This window comes from Amaranthus tricolor, chromosome 7 (assembly GCF_026212465.1).
Source record: "Amaranthus tricolor cultivar Red isolate AtriRed21 chromosome 7, ASM2621246v1, whole genome shotgun sequence".
Taxonomy (NCBI): domain Eukaryota; kingdom Viridiplantae; phylum Streptophyta; class Magnoliopsida; order Caryophyllales; family Amaranthaceae; genus Amaranthus; species Amaranthus tricolor.
This window is the reverse complement of record NC_080053.1, coordinates 12,818,353-12,833,984: the sequence shown is the minus strand read 5'-3', so window position 1 is coordinate 12,833,984 and position 15,632 is coordinate 12,818,353. Positions and strand designations below refer to the sequence as shown.

General features: G+C 32.5%; 1 protein-coding gene across 1 annotated transcript; it reads right to left on the bottom strand.

Moving 5' to 3' along the window:
* Positions 1 to 837: 837 nt before the first annotated feature.
* On the bottom strand, positions 838 to 3,228 carry LOC130818783 (uncharacterized). Its single transcript, XM_057684989.1, has 3 exons — positions 2,895 to 3,228; positions 2,019 to 2,443; positions 838 to 1,507 (listed from the first exon to the last, which is right to left on the bottom strand). The coding sequence occupies exons 1-3, from the start codon at positions 3,057 to 3,059 to the stop codon at positions 1,075 to 1,077; spliced, it is 1,023 nt and encodes a 340-aa protein (XP_057540972.1). The 5' UTR covers positions 3,060 to 3,228; the 3' UTR covers positions 838 to 1,074.
* Between the last annotated feature and the right edge of the window lie 12,404 nt (positions 3,229 to 15,632).

Below are 15,632 nucleotides of genomic sequence, written 5' to 3'. Positions count from 1 at the left end.
GGTCTTTTATCCCGTTTTTTTTTTTTTTAAATTATTATTATTCTTATTATTATTATTATTATTATGCTTATTTTATTTATTTTTAAATGGGTTAAATATGGGTCGACCTGACCTGATTGACCCATTTAATAAATGGGTTAAACAGGTTTTTTTCGGGTTCAAATATTCAACTTGAACCTAACCCATTAAATAAACAGATCAGGTCGGGTTGACCCATTTAATTAATTGGGTCAAAAATCTAAACCCAAACCCGCTAATTTCAGGTCGGTTTCAGATCAGGTTAGCAGGTCGGGTCAGCTTTTGCCAGCCTTAGTCAAATTATTATTGAAATATATTAGGAAGGGAAAGAGTAATTACTCCCTTCGATTCCCTCATATAAGTTTCATGGGTTAAATTTACTTTAAGGTAGTATTAGATGAGTGAATAAAAATAAAAGAGAGAAACAAAAATTAAAATGATTGGATAAATTTGTTGGAGTCATAATTAAAAATAAAATAAGATTAAAGCAAAGTGGGGATAATATGTGTCAACTCATGATGTAAAATTTAAGTTAGACATATTTTAAGTGGCCTCATTTTTATAATTTGGCGCCTAAAATCTTAAAGACGACCCTGCAATGTCGAAGCATAGTTAGAGTATGAAAATAAAATGCAGGTATGTGAGCTTTTTGAATTTGATGCAAGATATGTCATATGCCCATAAATCATAATGATCATAAGCGTGTAATCCATTCACAGAAAAATAATACCCATGTATAATACCATCTAATTTGTTGGGAATCGGGGGCAAAACAATTATTATTTATATAAATAAATTGCACCAAAATGAGTAATATCTCTGTGATTTTCATGTACAATATCAGCAAATTTCAAAGTGAATGAATTAACATTTTCAAGTTTTGATGTTTTGCATAAATTCATATTGACATTTGGTACAAGTGGTATATATTCAATGAGCTGATTTTATGTATCAATTCTGACAAGGAGATGCTTATAATAACAAACTTGTGCACATACATTACAGTATCCCAATTCATTGACAACAGTGATTGACTGATGAAGGATATATCAGGTTTTAAAAGCAGAGTTTTAAAGCCTTTTTTTGTTCTGATGTCAAGGTTGTTGGGAACTTGATGTCAAATTTGATTCTCAGATCACCTCTATCCTTAGGATCTTTGGCAACAGGCATCCCTTCCCTACTTAGCACAAGCTCGTAATCTGGAGTGATCATGTCTCTAATGGGTATGGACAGGTTTCGCCCATCTAATGTGGTAACTTTCACTGTAGTCCCTCCAATGGCCTCCGCCAAATTCACCATTTGTGTCATTATCAAGTCGTTGCTGTCTCTTGTGAATACGTCGTGTGGTTTTTCATCAATCACAAATACTAAGTCTGCTGGAAGTTGGTTCACTTGCTGATTTCCTTTATCCGGAAATGTGATCTTTGTTCCCTTTTTCCATCCGGGTTTTACTTCAATTGCAAGGATTTCTGTTTCTGGCACTTGGCATCTGAACTTGTTTCAACAAAATTAGTTAGAATACAAGAATTCATACCAAGTGTCAAGAACCCAATTCAACCAACAACTTAAGCCGATGGTTTAGACCTCATGAAATGCTAATAGAAGTTCTTCTCATACCCGATGCTCAATATTTCAATTTAAATAAGAGTTAATTGGAAATTTTAACTCGTGACCTCTTGTCATGTTGACTTCTAATACGATGTTGAGGAACTAATTCAACCAAAAGTTCAAACTGATAGTTGCAACATTAAGTTAACGACCCGTTTGGTTACTGGTATTAAATGGCAGTAGGGAATATAGTGTAAAAATTTCATCAAAAATTTTATGCGATTCCTATTGCAATGAAAAGTTTATAAAGAAAATGTGATGATTGAAGTTGGGCATCATAACCATTATGGTAGTCAAAAAATTTTTTAACTAAAATTACACTAATTTTCAACCCCATTACCACCTACCATGCGGGCCATAAAAGTTGGAAAGAAATAAAAAGTGTGGTGTACCCATTGGCATCAACAATTGTTCTAGAGATCTTCATCTTGCGTGTTGAACCAGAATAGAGTTCTTCAAGAGTACAAGCCAACTGATTTTCAATAGGAGCTGGCTTTTTCTTTGTTCCGGCTTCACTATAGGTTCGATACATCTTCTCAGTCCCGCCAAAACTTCCACCATCACCATAAGAATATCTTTTGAGTCTTCCACAAGGGGATGATCCTGATCCTGATCCTGATCCAGATCCAAAGCCAAATTCAAAATCAAAAGTACTTGTTCCAAAAAATTCTGCAAAAATGTCTTCTGCACTTCGAGGGTTAAACCTTCTTCTGTTGTTTTCGTATGGGGAACCATTAGAGCCTGCTCCCGGTGTGTCCTTTAGACCTTCTTCTCCGTATTGGTCATACAGTTGTCGTTTGTTCTCATCGCTTAGTACCTGAAATCAACTTCTACTGTCAGCTCTACTCTTCTTAATAACACGCCCTCTCACACAAAAGTCATTTGGGCTAAAAAGTCATTTGGGCTAAAAGTGTGCATGCAACACATGCCCTCCTCATACCTGTGACCTCTAATAACGTTGGCTTCTGATATTATATCAAAAAAACCAATTTAACAAAAAATTTAAGCTTATAGTTGAATCCAAATCTTGTCCTCTACGCTCTACCCGTTTTAACTTAAATAATCAGAATTACTCCGACATAAAAGATGAACATATGACCCTTTTATGTTCATCATTCACAATTATTTCCCTAATCCACTATGTACATTTTCATATGTTTGCATCAACAATTCATGAGGACAAAAATTTAGAATTTTTATTTAAAAATGGGGGCTAAAATGATAATTAATGTATAATAAATGAAGAAGAGGAAATAAAAAGAAATAACCTCATAGGCCTCAGAGATTTCCTTGAATTTGGCTTCAGCATTTTTCTTATTATTTGGGTTTTTATCAGGATGCCATTTCATTGCCAATTTTTTGTATGCCTTTTTTAAATCTTCATCTGTTGCATTTCTATCTACCTGCAACATATTGTAGTAATCTACCCCCATTTTATCTAAATATTAAATACAATTTAATACTGAAAATGGAAGAAAAACTTAAAGATTATTTTTCCTAATTAATACCCAATTTAAATTACAGACTGCATCACCAGGCACAATTAATTCAAGGCATGGAATTAAACTTAAAAATTTTAATTTTTTGTTTACAAGATTACAAATTTTTAAAGAATATGACAAATTAATTAATGAGGCGGTAGATAAAGAAAGTTTTTATCAGAATTTGTTTTTCATAAAAATGATGATACATGATTGCAATTTGCATGCATTATCCTTATACATGCATCATTTGTGGTTAGCGTATCGAAAGAGGGGACAATTATCAATTATGCCAGCTCTTTTTAACAAATTGGAAGACCACTACTTTCACATATTCTCAATAGTAAATAACCATTACTTATTATTTAAACTTATTTTATATATTGTATCAATATATATGAAAAAATATAATCAAATAATATCTTGTTTAAATCGTCTAATCACATATTATTATAGTATTAAATTTTTATTTTTATTTATTTTTTGATTATGCAAAATTCAATATATAAAAAATCAAAATATCACATCAAATTACATAAAAAATCAAATATAATAAGTAAAATGAAATTAGATATCAATTTGTTCTTGAACCAGAAGTCCAGAATGCAATAAGTCAATAACATCTACATGCCTACATGTCCTTCCTTAATTCAAGTCCTTTAAAATGAGCTTAGCTATATCCATCAACCGGGTAAACTACTCGCTAATAGTGATAAATTTCAAAATGTATTAGTTGGATCCAACTCACCTATAACAAATATATTTAATTTATCTATTAATAGTAAATAGTTTACCGACTAGGTGAATTAAGTTTTTTCCCTTCAAAATGCATGTCCATGCTATGTTAGGTTACCATGTTGTATGTACATAAACAAGTAAACATACTAAACAACCAATGTTACTCAGATATAGATTTAAATGTTGGTAGTGATGGCCACGGTCCAGGTTGGGCCGATTCCATTCGGTTTCGGTTTCATTCGGAACCCGATTCGAATGTTTTCAGTTTCGAGAGGTTCCAAACGGTTCCTTGGCGGTTCATGAGACACTTCCGGCGGTTCCAAGTCCCGGGTCGGGCGGGTCGGATCATCGGTTCCATTCTTATTTTTTCTTTAAATATAAAAATACTATAATAATGCGGACGTACCTTTGATGATTACTTTATTATTAGTGAAATTCATTGCTTGTCATCGTTATTAAAATATTTACTAAAAAGAAGGAAAAAAATAAATTAATAAGAAACGATAAAGATGATTAATAAAAAAAGAAGGAGAAAATGGACTTGAACCTAGTATCCCGAAAGAATACTAAGCTGCCTACGTATCCCGAAGGAATCAAAGCCCACGTAGTTCTTTGTCAAACCTTTTATTTGTAGTTGTTGAATGTTGATTGATCGTTGTCTGATATTCATGATCTTATTCGTATTCGTCATCATCATCTTGTTGGTTAGATGATTCCGCTGACTCTCCTCCTGATGATGCAGATGTATCCATCATCATCCATGGATCATCATCGTCTTGATCATTTTCGTTCTCGAGTCCTTGTGCTCGGACCTTCGCTTGATCCCAATTTTTCTTGCAAACACATATTTGAATAGTATGTGGAGCAAGACGAGATCTCTTTTCATCTAGAACTCTGAAAAGAGATCTCTTCTACCTGCACTAAAAGCAGACTCCGACGCAATAGTAGAAGCAAGAATTGCAAGGATATCCTTTGCAAGTCTCGATAATATGGGGAATTTTATTGATTTTTTTTTTCACCATTCTAAAATATTATAACTACCTTGTTCAATTTCAAAGTGATGTTTAAGATAAATATCTAGTTCTAAATATGAAGCGGAGGGTGAGGAAGAAGATGGTCCTACAAAACTATCATCTTGGCTTATTATGTTAGCTATTATGGGATTATAATAAGTGGACGTGCCGAGACGTTAGCACGCTTAGACGTATCGCGACTTGGGTTATATATACTAGAATAATGATCATAAAGTTCTGCTAAAAGTTTTTCTCAATTTCCAACATAATTATGTACATCACTATGCGGGCAATATAATGATTGGTAGTAAAATCCAATTAATTTAGTAAGGTTTTCCGTCTTAAAACATGGGACTAAAATTGTCGCAATTCCATAAATAAAAGAAAAATCAATAAAATACGTCTTCCACTTGTCCATCATATATGCAAGAATCGACTTTAAAAATACATTAGTATCATTATATAAATGTTTAAGAAGATGATAAAAAATAGTAATACATTCACTTATTACTAAGTGGACGTTTGGTTTGTAAACTTATGAAAAATTTTTTGTTGCGTGGACATATGCTTCTAATATTTTCTCTACGCCTATAGCTAGTTCCCATGTTTCATCACTTGTACGGCTATCCGTACACTCAATATACAGTAGTGTTATAACCGGACGATAAGCAATAGCCTTTTTAATAAATCATGGGTTGAGCCCCAACGTGTAAGAGTATCTAATGACCAATACACTTTTTTAGTTGATAATGATTACATAATTGCTTATATCTTCTCTTTAACTGTTCTATTCTAAGCCACTTCACTATTTCTCTAATGGGATCTAATAAATCACTTAGTTGTCTAATACCTGCTTGGCAAAATAAGTTAACAATATGAGCATAACAACGTACGTGTTATAATCTACCACCCAGGATAAAACTAAAAGCAGGTTCGTTATACAAAAGTTTGATATATTTGATGTTGGCGGTTGCATTATCGGTAGGACAACAAAATATCTTATCTAACAAGTTCCATTCTTTACATATCTCTATTAATCTATATTTTATGTTATCACCCGTATGTCTTTCGGGCATTAACTTAAAGCAATTATTCTTTTTTGAATAAACCAATTATGATCTATCCAATGTGCTGTTACATACATATAAGGTTCTAAATGTGGGGAAGCTGACCAAATATCAGTTGTTATGCTAACTCTACCATTAAAAGATTTAAACATTTCTACTAATTCATAGCGCTTTGATTCATATAATAAATAATTAAGACTAATTATGTAATTAAGAAATAATTAAAAGACTAATTATGTAATTAAGAAATAATTAAAAGACTAATTATGTAATTAAGAAATAATTAAAAGACTAATTATTTTATTAAGAGAATAATTGCGTAATTAAGTAGAGAGAGTAGGAGAAAAGATGAATAGTGAATGAAAAGGTTGAAAGTGTGGAGTATATATAGAAAAATCCCAACGGCTAGTTTAACGACTATTTTTTGACCGGTTCCAAAGTACCATTGGGCCGGGTGAGCCGCACGGTTTCGGTTCTAAGGAACCGTTGGGCTGGGTGAACCGTTACGGTCCGGTTCCTTGGAACCAGTGAACCGGCCTGCGGTTCTTTGGTTCGGTTCTGGCGGTTTTTTCCAGCGGTTTCATGGTTCCAGCAAATTTTTCCGACGGTTTCACGGTTCTGCGGTTTGAAACCTGTAGCGAACAGTTACAGTTCCAGGACGGTTTTCAAGCGGTTCGGGATCGGTTCAATTCCGGGTAATCCGCTCCGTTGCCATCACTAGGTGTTGGTGTCTGATACATGTTCGAGTGTCTTGACACATGTTTTTTAATATTTTGCACAAGAGAACATCATTTCAGAGCTAAATCAATTTTCTCTGTTTTATTATATTTTATCTAATAGTTATATTTTCTCATATATTGTGTCACAACCAGTTATAAGTATTTTAATATTGAGGTAGTATAAATATTATAATCATTTTATTATAATATATTATAAAAATATGTAAAAGTAAAATTTTAACAACCTTTTATTTCAGTATAACAAAAATATGCTCTTTGTATGATCCCACCTAGTGACCGGTACTTTTAATGGGTCTAAGTACTAAGACGGAAATATGCTTCTTGTAAAATTGTGTGCATATCTCAAGAAATTATGCAAACAAAATATTTCTAATTCTTAGAATTGCCTCCTCAATTATAGTCCTTAATTAGGAAATCAAATAATGTTGTTATTCTCGTTTACACGGCTTTCTCTTTGTAGTTATTTCTTCGCTAATTTATGTAACCACTCAATATACGAATTTGTTAATTTAATTAAAAATAATTTAAAAATTTTTCAATTTATACTAATTATTTATTCATTCTAATAAATGACCTAAAAATATAATAATTGCATAATTGTTTACAAATATATTACATCTATATGCCTTCAAAACACCCATGATAGATTTGCACAATAAGTAATTTCACTTATTAAAAACAAGAAAAATGATATGAATCAAAATACTATGTTAAATTTATACAAAATTTCAATTGTTTAAAATTTGATAAAATTTCAACCAACAAATCTAAATGGAAATTACATTTTCATTTAAAAAGTATCGTACCAAAATAAAGAAAAACAGAGGCAAAATTATCCCCACAAATCTTTCAATTTCAATTGTTGGACTCGTGAACTTATATCGGACACAATATGTGTTCATCAGTCCATTCGGCTAACCCATAAAATAATATAATTATTTTAGTCATCGGCCAAAAGAAGTTATTTTATTATTCCCTATTTAATGTGATTGACAACTATTCTTGGAACTCATTTGGTTTTCATTGGAAATTAAAGTTTTGTGGGAATTTACAATGCAAGCGAATTTAAATATCTTATTTATTTTTAAGGAATTAAATAATTTTGTTTGGTTGGTCATAGTTATTTTTAAATTAACTCATGAATTTATAATAAGCAAGGGGTTATAATGCTAATTAAATTCCTACAACTAGCAACAATTAACTTGCATTGGAATCTTAAATTTTTATGTTAATTATTAACCAAATACAATTCATTTTGACATTTTTCAGGAAATCCAAATTCCTATGCTAATTAGTGTTAACAAGTTTTTTCCAACACTATTATTACAATACTAGTATAATAACCCGTGCAATGCACCAACACTAGTGTAAAAAATTTTATTTGCTATGTGACATATATTGCGGTTTTTCAATTACGCAGCATAAAATAGGATGAAAAAACAAGGAAAAAAAATAGGTTATATGCTGCGGTTTCCCAAAAACCGCATCATATAGTCTAATTCTTTTTATAAAAAAATAAAATTAACATTATATGCTACGGCTCCCCAATAACCGCAGCATATAGTCTAATTTTTTTTTTTAATGAAAATTACATTATATGCTGCGGTTTTTGAGGAACCGCAACATATAACGTAAATTATATATATTTTTTCTCATATATCCTTCTTGTTCAATAAGCTACACTACTGTTTTATTATAACGTTAACAAAAGCTAGCTAAACCCTTCTAAAACCCACGAAAAACCAATACAGCTGCTCTTGAATTCTTCATCTTCCTTGTTCTTCAACCTATGAATAACTGCTAAACCCACGCAACAAAAGCTAAACTAATGTGTTCTTCAAAACCCACGAACAGCTATTTGAAAAACCCACGAATTCTTCATCTTCTTGTTCAAAACATTGTTCTTGTTCATCTTCAAAACCCACAAAATTGAGGTATAATTTCTCTTTTCAATATATTAAACCCTCAAGTTTTGCTAGCTATTTGAAGCCTACGAAATTTAGCGCTAATTTTTTTTATACTAATTTTGTTTTTGTTTTTAATTGTAGATTACTTAACCCAAGAAATCAAGGCAATTTTATTTATTTTTTTAACTTGCAATTTCATATTTTTATTGTTTTACTCGTAATTTAGTGCTAAAGATATCAATTATTTGTGAGTTTGACATTTTCAAGTTTATGTTATTAATTTGTTAATTATTTGTGTATTTTGTTAAAAATGTGGTTTGTTGTTGTACATATGTTTTAAGTATTAGAATTAGATAGAATATACATATTTTTAGGGTTAAATGATTTATTTTTAGGCTTAATATCGATGTATGAAGAATAGAATTAGAATATGTTTGGTTATATAGAGTTAGAATATGAAGTATGAAGTATACAATGTTAATTATTTTAAATGATTTTATTTTAGAATACAATGTAGTGCTTATAAAGAATTAAAATATAAAGTATATATATTTAGCGTTAAAAATGTTTAGTATAAATAAGTAAATATTTTTAAGGTTAAATATGTTTGGTATAAATAAGTATATATGTTTAAAAATGATTATTAATTTTGTTTTGAATTAACTAATCTCACTTAGGATGACAAAAGATCGTTCTTGGATGTATGGAAGCATTAAATCGTCCAAATTTATTGATGGCGTATTAGAATTTTGTAGTATTGCCGTTGAACATCAAAATAGGACGGACGGAGTTGCTTTTTATTGCCCATGTGTCAAGTTTGGCAATGTATCAAATGTATATAGTGTTGATATCCTTAGGGAGCACATACTTCGACGTGGTTTAGGCCTCAATATCATGTTTGGGTTTGGCATGGTCAGGAGGGAGTTTACAAAGAAAAAAAGTGTTGTTGAGAATGTCAATAATGTGGATGTCAATGAGGATGTAGTAGATCGTGTTGATGGGTATGAGATAGATGAAGAGAATGTCGATGAGGATGTAGGTCGCGTTGATGAGATGATGGAGGGAGTCGAGGATGAGTTAGGAAAACGTCCTCGTGTTTTTGACTTGTTGAAAGAGGCTTCTCAAAAGCCTTTGCACCCTAGATGTACAAAGTTCACCAAACTAACGGTCGTGTTGACAATTTTCAACATTAAGTCAAAGTTCAATTGGAGTGACGCTAGTTTCACAATGTTATTAGAAGCGTTAGGTGAGATGCTTCCTGAGGCAAATGAACTTCCAAAGTCGACATATTATGCCAAAAAGCTCATGTGTCCTTTCGGATTAGAGTACCAGAAGATTCATGCGTGTCCGAATGATTGTATATTGTATCGGAATGAAAATGAGAACTTAGAAGAGTGTCCTAGTGTGGGTTATCGCGTTACAAGCGTAAAGGGGCTCGGGATGCTAAAGGGCCCCTGGCTAAGATATTGTGGTATCTTTTAATAATACCTAGATTCAAGCGCTTGTTTCTATAAAGAAAGATGTGTTAAATTTGAGGTGGCATGCAGATAGGGTGAAGAAAGCTCACTTGCTCACATATCCATCTGATTTTCCGGTGTGGAAGAGTATTGATAGGTTGCATAAGAGTAGGTTTTATTTTTCAAATTGATTTTATTTTTATCTTAGTTCACATGTTCTCTAATTTGTTGATTTTAAATTTTCTTTTGTAGTGCTCATTGGATGCTCCCGGTCATATGTACTTTGACTAATACCATGCACGTCTTCGATTCTTTACATAAACCTCAAAGGCCACCTTGCAACATAAGATTCAAAGCCTTGTTGAATGCGTAATTTTATAAATTTTACCAATGCAATTTCATTTAAATGTTATATATAGTTACATTAATACTATTCTATGCATTGATTTCCTCTCTTTAATCTTCCACCTCTACCTACACCACTCCTTATTGACCTTCCATGCCTGCCAGTCTTTGTAGGTTGTGCAGATGGCATGGACATAGTAGGAGTTGATCCTTGACCTTCAGTTTCAGGTTGTTATAGGATCTCATTCAGATTTATACCTGTTGCAGCAACTGAACCTTTGTTTGGACATGATCTCCTATTGTGCCCCTTCCCATTGCAAACACTACAACTCATTTCTGTACCGTGTCTACGTACACATCAACATACCTATTCAGAATTGCAGTTTGACCTAGTTGAAATGCATCATCTTCAACTACAATTTTCCTTAAATCTTCTTTCAATGCCAGACCAGGAACACAGTAGAATAAACCCTCGATTATTTTACTGTTAACGCACATTTCACCCAGATTCATCAAATACTTCAAGCATAAATCAACAGGATCAACATCAAAAGTTCTACCCATCCCCCAAAAAAAACAACACCATTATTTTCTTTAACAAATTTACCACCAAACCAGTAACAGAATGTAAACTTATTATCCATGTTCTAAAAAAATATACAAAACACGCAAAAAATAATTCAGATTGTGCATAAATGAAGCATCAAATTCGACAAAAATGGAACAAATCTAAACACAAAACAACCAGTTTCACTTACCTTTTTCCTGCGCATTGCAGTTCTTCAATGCTTCCTCCTGACTGAACCCTTTGGAGTAGATTTGAAATGATTATATAGAGAGGTGATTGATTGAAGTGATCAGAAGATTTATGGTGATGAAGATGGGTGTGTAATCGTATTAATGGAGGGAAACAAAGCTTTTACAGGTGGGAATTAATGGCACCCTGAACAACTTAAACGTTTTTTCAAATTTATCCGGTTTTAGGTCATTTGTATCTTTAAAAGCAGATATACCCCAAAGTTCGAGCCTTTAAAAGATAAATGTAAGTTCGAATCTTTAGAAGCAAATAGTGATGGCCACGGGGCGGGTTACCCGGAACCGAACTGGTTCCGAACCGCTTGGAACCGGATCCGGAACCGGAACCGTTTGCGACAGGTTCCGAACCGGCCCGAACCGCGGAACCGCTGGAAAAAAACTGCATGAACCGGACCTAAGAACCGTGGGTTGGAACCGGAACCGGTCCAGGTGAACCGGTCCAACGGTTCCATGGAACCGGAACCGGAACCGGTGCGGATGAACCGGTCCAACGGTTCCATGGAACCGGAACCGGGACCGGTCCGTGTGAACCGGCCCACCGGTTCCATGGAACCGTGAAACTAGCCGTTGGAACTAGCCGTTGGGTAATTTTCTATAAATACCCATCGCTTTCAATCATTTTCATTCACAACTCATCACTTCTCCTACTCTCTCTACTTACTCTCTTTACTTAATTACTTAATTACGCAATTATTCTCTTAATTACATAATTAGTCTTTTAATTATTTCTTAATTTAGTTAATTACATAATTAGTCTATTAATTATTTATTTATTTTTTAATTCTATTATTATTTCAATATTATCAATCATGTCTTCTTTTTTGAAAAAAGCCTCTAAAAAAGTTACTAAAATGGCAAAATCATTGGGAGGTTCTAGCTCCAAAAGAAAGGCCACTTCTACTCCGTCGGTATCAACAACACCTTCGATTAGTAATTATAATTATGAACCCAATTATCCAGAAGGGTACGACCCAAAATTACATAATTATGCAGAAGAAGTGGGAAGAGAAATACAAATTAATGAAGAAGAAGAACAAGAAGAGGAACCAACGACCACTATTGGGATACATAATTCTCGACAGTCATCAACAAGATCACATGAAGAACAACTACAACAACAACAACAAAGACAAGCTCGTGGTAAACGAGTCAATTTTCAAACTATCGGTTAGTTTTATAATTTTATTTTTCAAATTGATTAAATTTTAAATTATTATTTATTTATATATTGTGGTATATATCTGAGTATGTCTTTATATTTAAATTTAGATGAAGATGAACCAGTAAGACAACCTTTTCCGACAATGCCACCTCCTAGTGGTAGAGCTGTTTCACATGTGTGGTCAAATTTTACAAAAGAACCAACCGACAATCCAGATGTCTTCTTATGCACTTGTCAAATTTGTGAAAGTCAAGGAGTAAAGCCCTTAATTTCATACAATTTCGCCAAAGGTAAATACTTTTTCAGTTTTTTATACATACATTATATATTCATATTTTATAAAAATTTATTTATTGTATTTTGTGAATACGTGTTAGGTGGTGGTACGAGATCTTTTAACAAACATTTGGCAAAGAAGCATGGAATCACAAGAGAAACTCATGCAGCAAGCGGCAGCGGGACCACAAGTGGAAGCCGACAGTGGGACATTCCCAGCACATGTATGCCTTTTAAATATTATCATAATGATATAATTGATGAATCTTCTAAGTATGTAATTTGTGATGAATTTCCTTTTAACCACGGTGAAAGTAGGGCACACGAGCGTTTCACTAGAAAAACTTTGCAACCACAATATAGAGCAATCCCTAGGAGCACTCTTAAAAGACGCACAATTAAATTATATGAATCAATGCGCTATGAATTAATTGAAATGTTTAAATCTTTTAATGGTAGGGTTAGCATAACAACTGATATATGGTCTGCTCCCCCACATTTAGAATCTTATATGTGTGTAACAGCACATTGGATAGATCAAAATTGGATTATTCAAAAAAGAATAATTGCTTTTGAGACAATGCTAGAAAGACATACGGGTGAAAACATAAAATATAGATTAGTAGAGATATGTAGAAAATGGAACTTATTAGATAAGATATTTTGTTGTTCTACCGATAATGCAACTGCTAACATTAAATGTATGGAACTTTTGTATAACGAGCCTGCTTTTAGTTTTATCCTTGGGGGTAGCTTATTACACATACGTTGTTGTGCTCATATAGTTAACTTATCTTGCCAAGCAGGTATAAAACAATTAAGCGATTTATTAGATCCAATTAGAGATATAGTGAAGTGGCTTAGAATTGGAAATATAAAGAGACGATATAAACAATTATGTGACCAATATCAACTAAAAAAAGTGTATTGGTCATTAGATACTCCTACACATTGGGGCTCAACCAACGATTTATTAAGAAAGGCGATTGCTTATCATCCAGTTATAACACAACTGTATAGTGAACAGATAGCTATATAACTGATGACACATGGGAATTAGCTATAAGTGTACATAAAATATTAGAAGAGTATGACCACGCAACTAAGATTTTTTCATATGTTTATGAACCGAACGTCCACTTAGTAATAAGTGAGTGTATTACTATTTTTTATCATCTTCTTAAACATACGCATGATGATACTAACCCATATTTAAAGCCGATTCTTGCAGATATGATGGATAAATGGAAGGCATATTTTACCGATTTTCCTTATATTTATGGAATTGCAACCATTTTAGACCCTTGTTTTAAAACAGAAGTCCTTACTAAAGTAATCGGATTTTACTACCAATCATTAGATCGCCCGCCTAGTGATGTACATAATTATGTTGGAAGTTGTAAAAAACTTTTAGCAGAACTTTATGATTATTATGCTAGTGTAAATAACCCAAAGCGCGATACGTCTAGGCGTGCAAGCGTTTCGGCACGTCCCTCTTATTATAATTCCGTAATAGCTAATATAATGAGCCAAGATGATAGTTTTGTAGGATCATCTTCTTCTTCATCCTCCACTTCATATTTAGAATTAGATAGTATTCAAATATGTGTTTGCAAGAAAGATTGGGATCAAGCGGAGATTCGAACACAAGGACTAAGGAATGATGATGATCAAGATGATGATGATGATCCATAGATGATGATGGATACATCTGCATCATCGTCAGGAGGAGAGTCAGCGGAAGCATCTAACCAACCAGATGATGATGACGAAGACGAATAGGATCAATCGGACAACGATAAATTAACATTCAACACCTAAAAATAAAAGGTATGACAAAGAACTACGTGGGCTTTGATTCCTTCGGGATATGTAGGCAGCTTAGTATTCCTTTGGGTACTAGGTTCAAGTCCATTTTCTCCCTCTTTTTTTATTAATCATCTTTATCGATATTATTATTGATTCGTTTCTTATTAATTTATTTTTTTCATTCTTTTTAGTAAATATTTTAATAACGATGACAACTTGACAAGCAATGAATTTGGCTAATAATCAAGTAATCATCAAAGGTACGTCCGCAATATTATAGTATTTTTATATTACATAAATATTTAAAGAAAAAATAAAAATGGAACCGATGGTCCGACCCGCCCGTCCCGTGAACTGGAACCGCCGGAACCGCCTCATGAACCGCCAAGAAACCGTTTGGAACCGCCCGGAATCGGAACCGGTCGCGACAGGTTCCAAATGGAACCGGAACCGGCCCAACCCGGACCGTGGCCATTCTTAGAAGCAAATGAGGCAAAGTTCATATACCTTTCAAATCAATTTTCCCAAATATAATTGATTTATTAGTTTGTCTATTGCGTATAAATTCATTTTGAATAAATCTCGTAGTTTTGTCATTTTTCAACTTTACTCAACATTTATAATCGATTTCTCCATAAAACACACACAAAAAAAAAAATAAATAAACAGTTGTCTTAACCTTAAATCTTACAAATCTAATGTAAATGGTATCTTGATGTGTTCTTTTGTTTAAATGGTCTTCCTCTACAATAATTAGTTTAATTTTAATCATGTATTTGAAATTTACTTTTAATATTACTTTACATATAGATAATATAACATAATAATAGACCTATTAATAATATTTGACATTATATATAAATTTTAAAAATAAAAAAAAATAATTTTGTTAATTTATAAATTAATTGGTCTTTACAAAGATTATAAATAATCAAAATACATTTAGTTAGGTACTTTGACATAAACTACAACCATAACAAGAATGATAAAACTAATGAAAAATATTATGACTAATATTTTTTCAATCATAAGTAAATATATATTCCTATAAGATATAAAAATAAATAAATATAAAGCCAATATATGAAAGATTTACAGACTACATATCCTATTCAAAAATAATAAATTATATCATTTAAAAAAATACACAATCAATTACTCACAATAATCATTCATCTCCTTTTTCATATTCTAG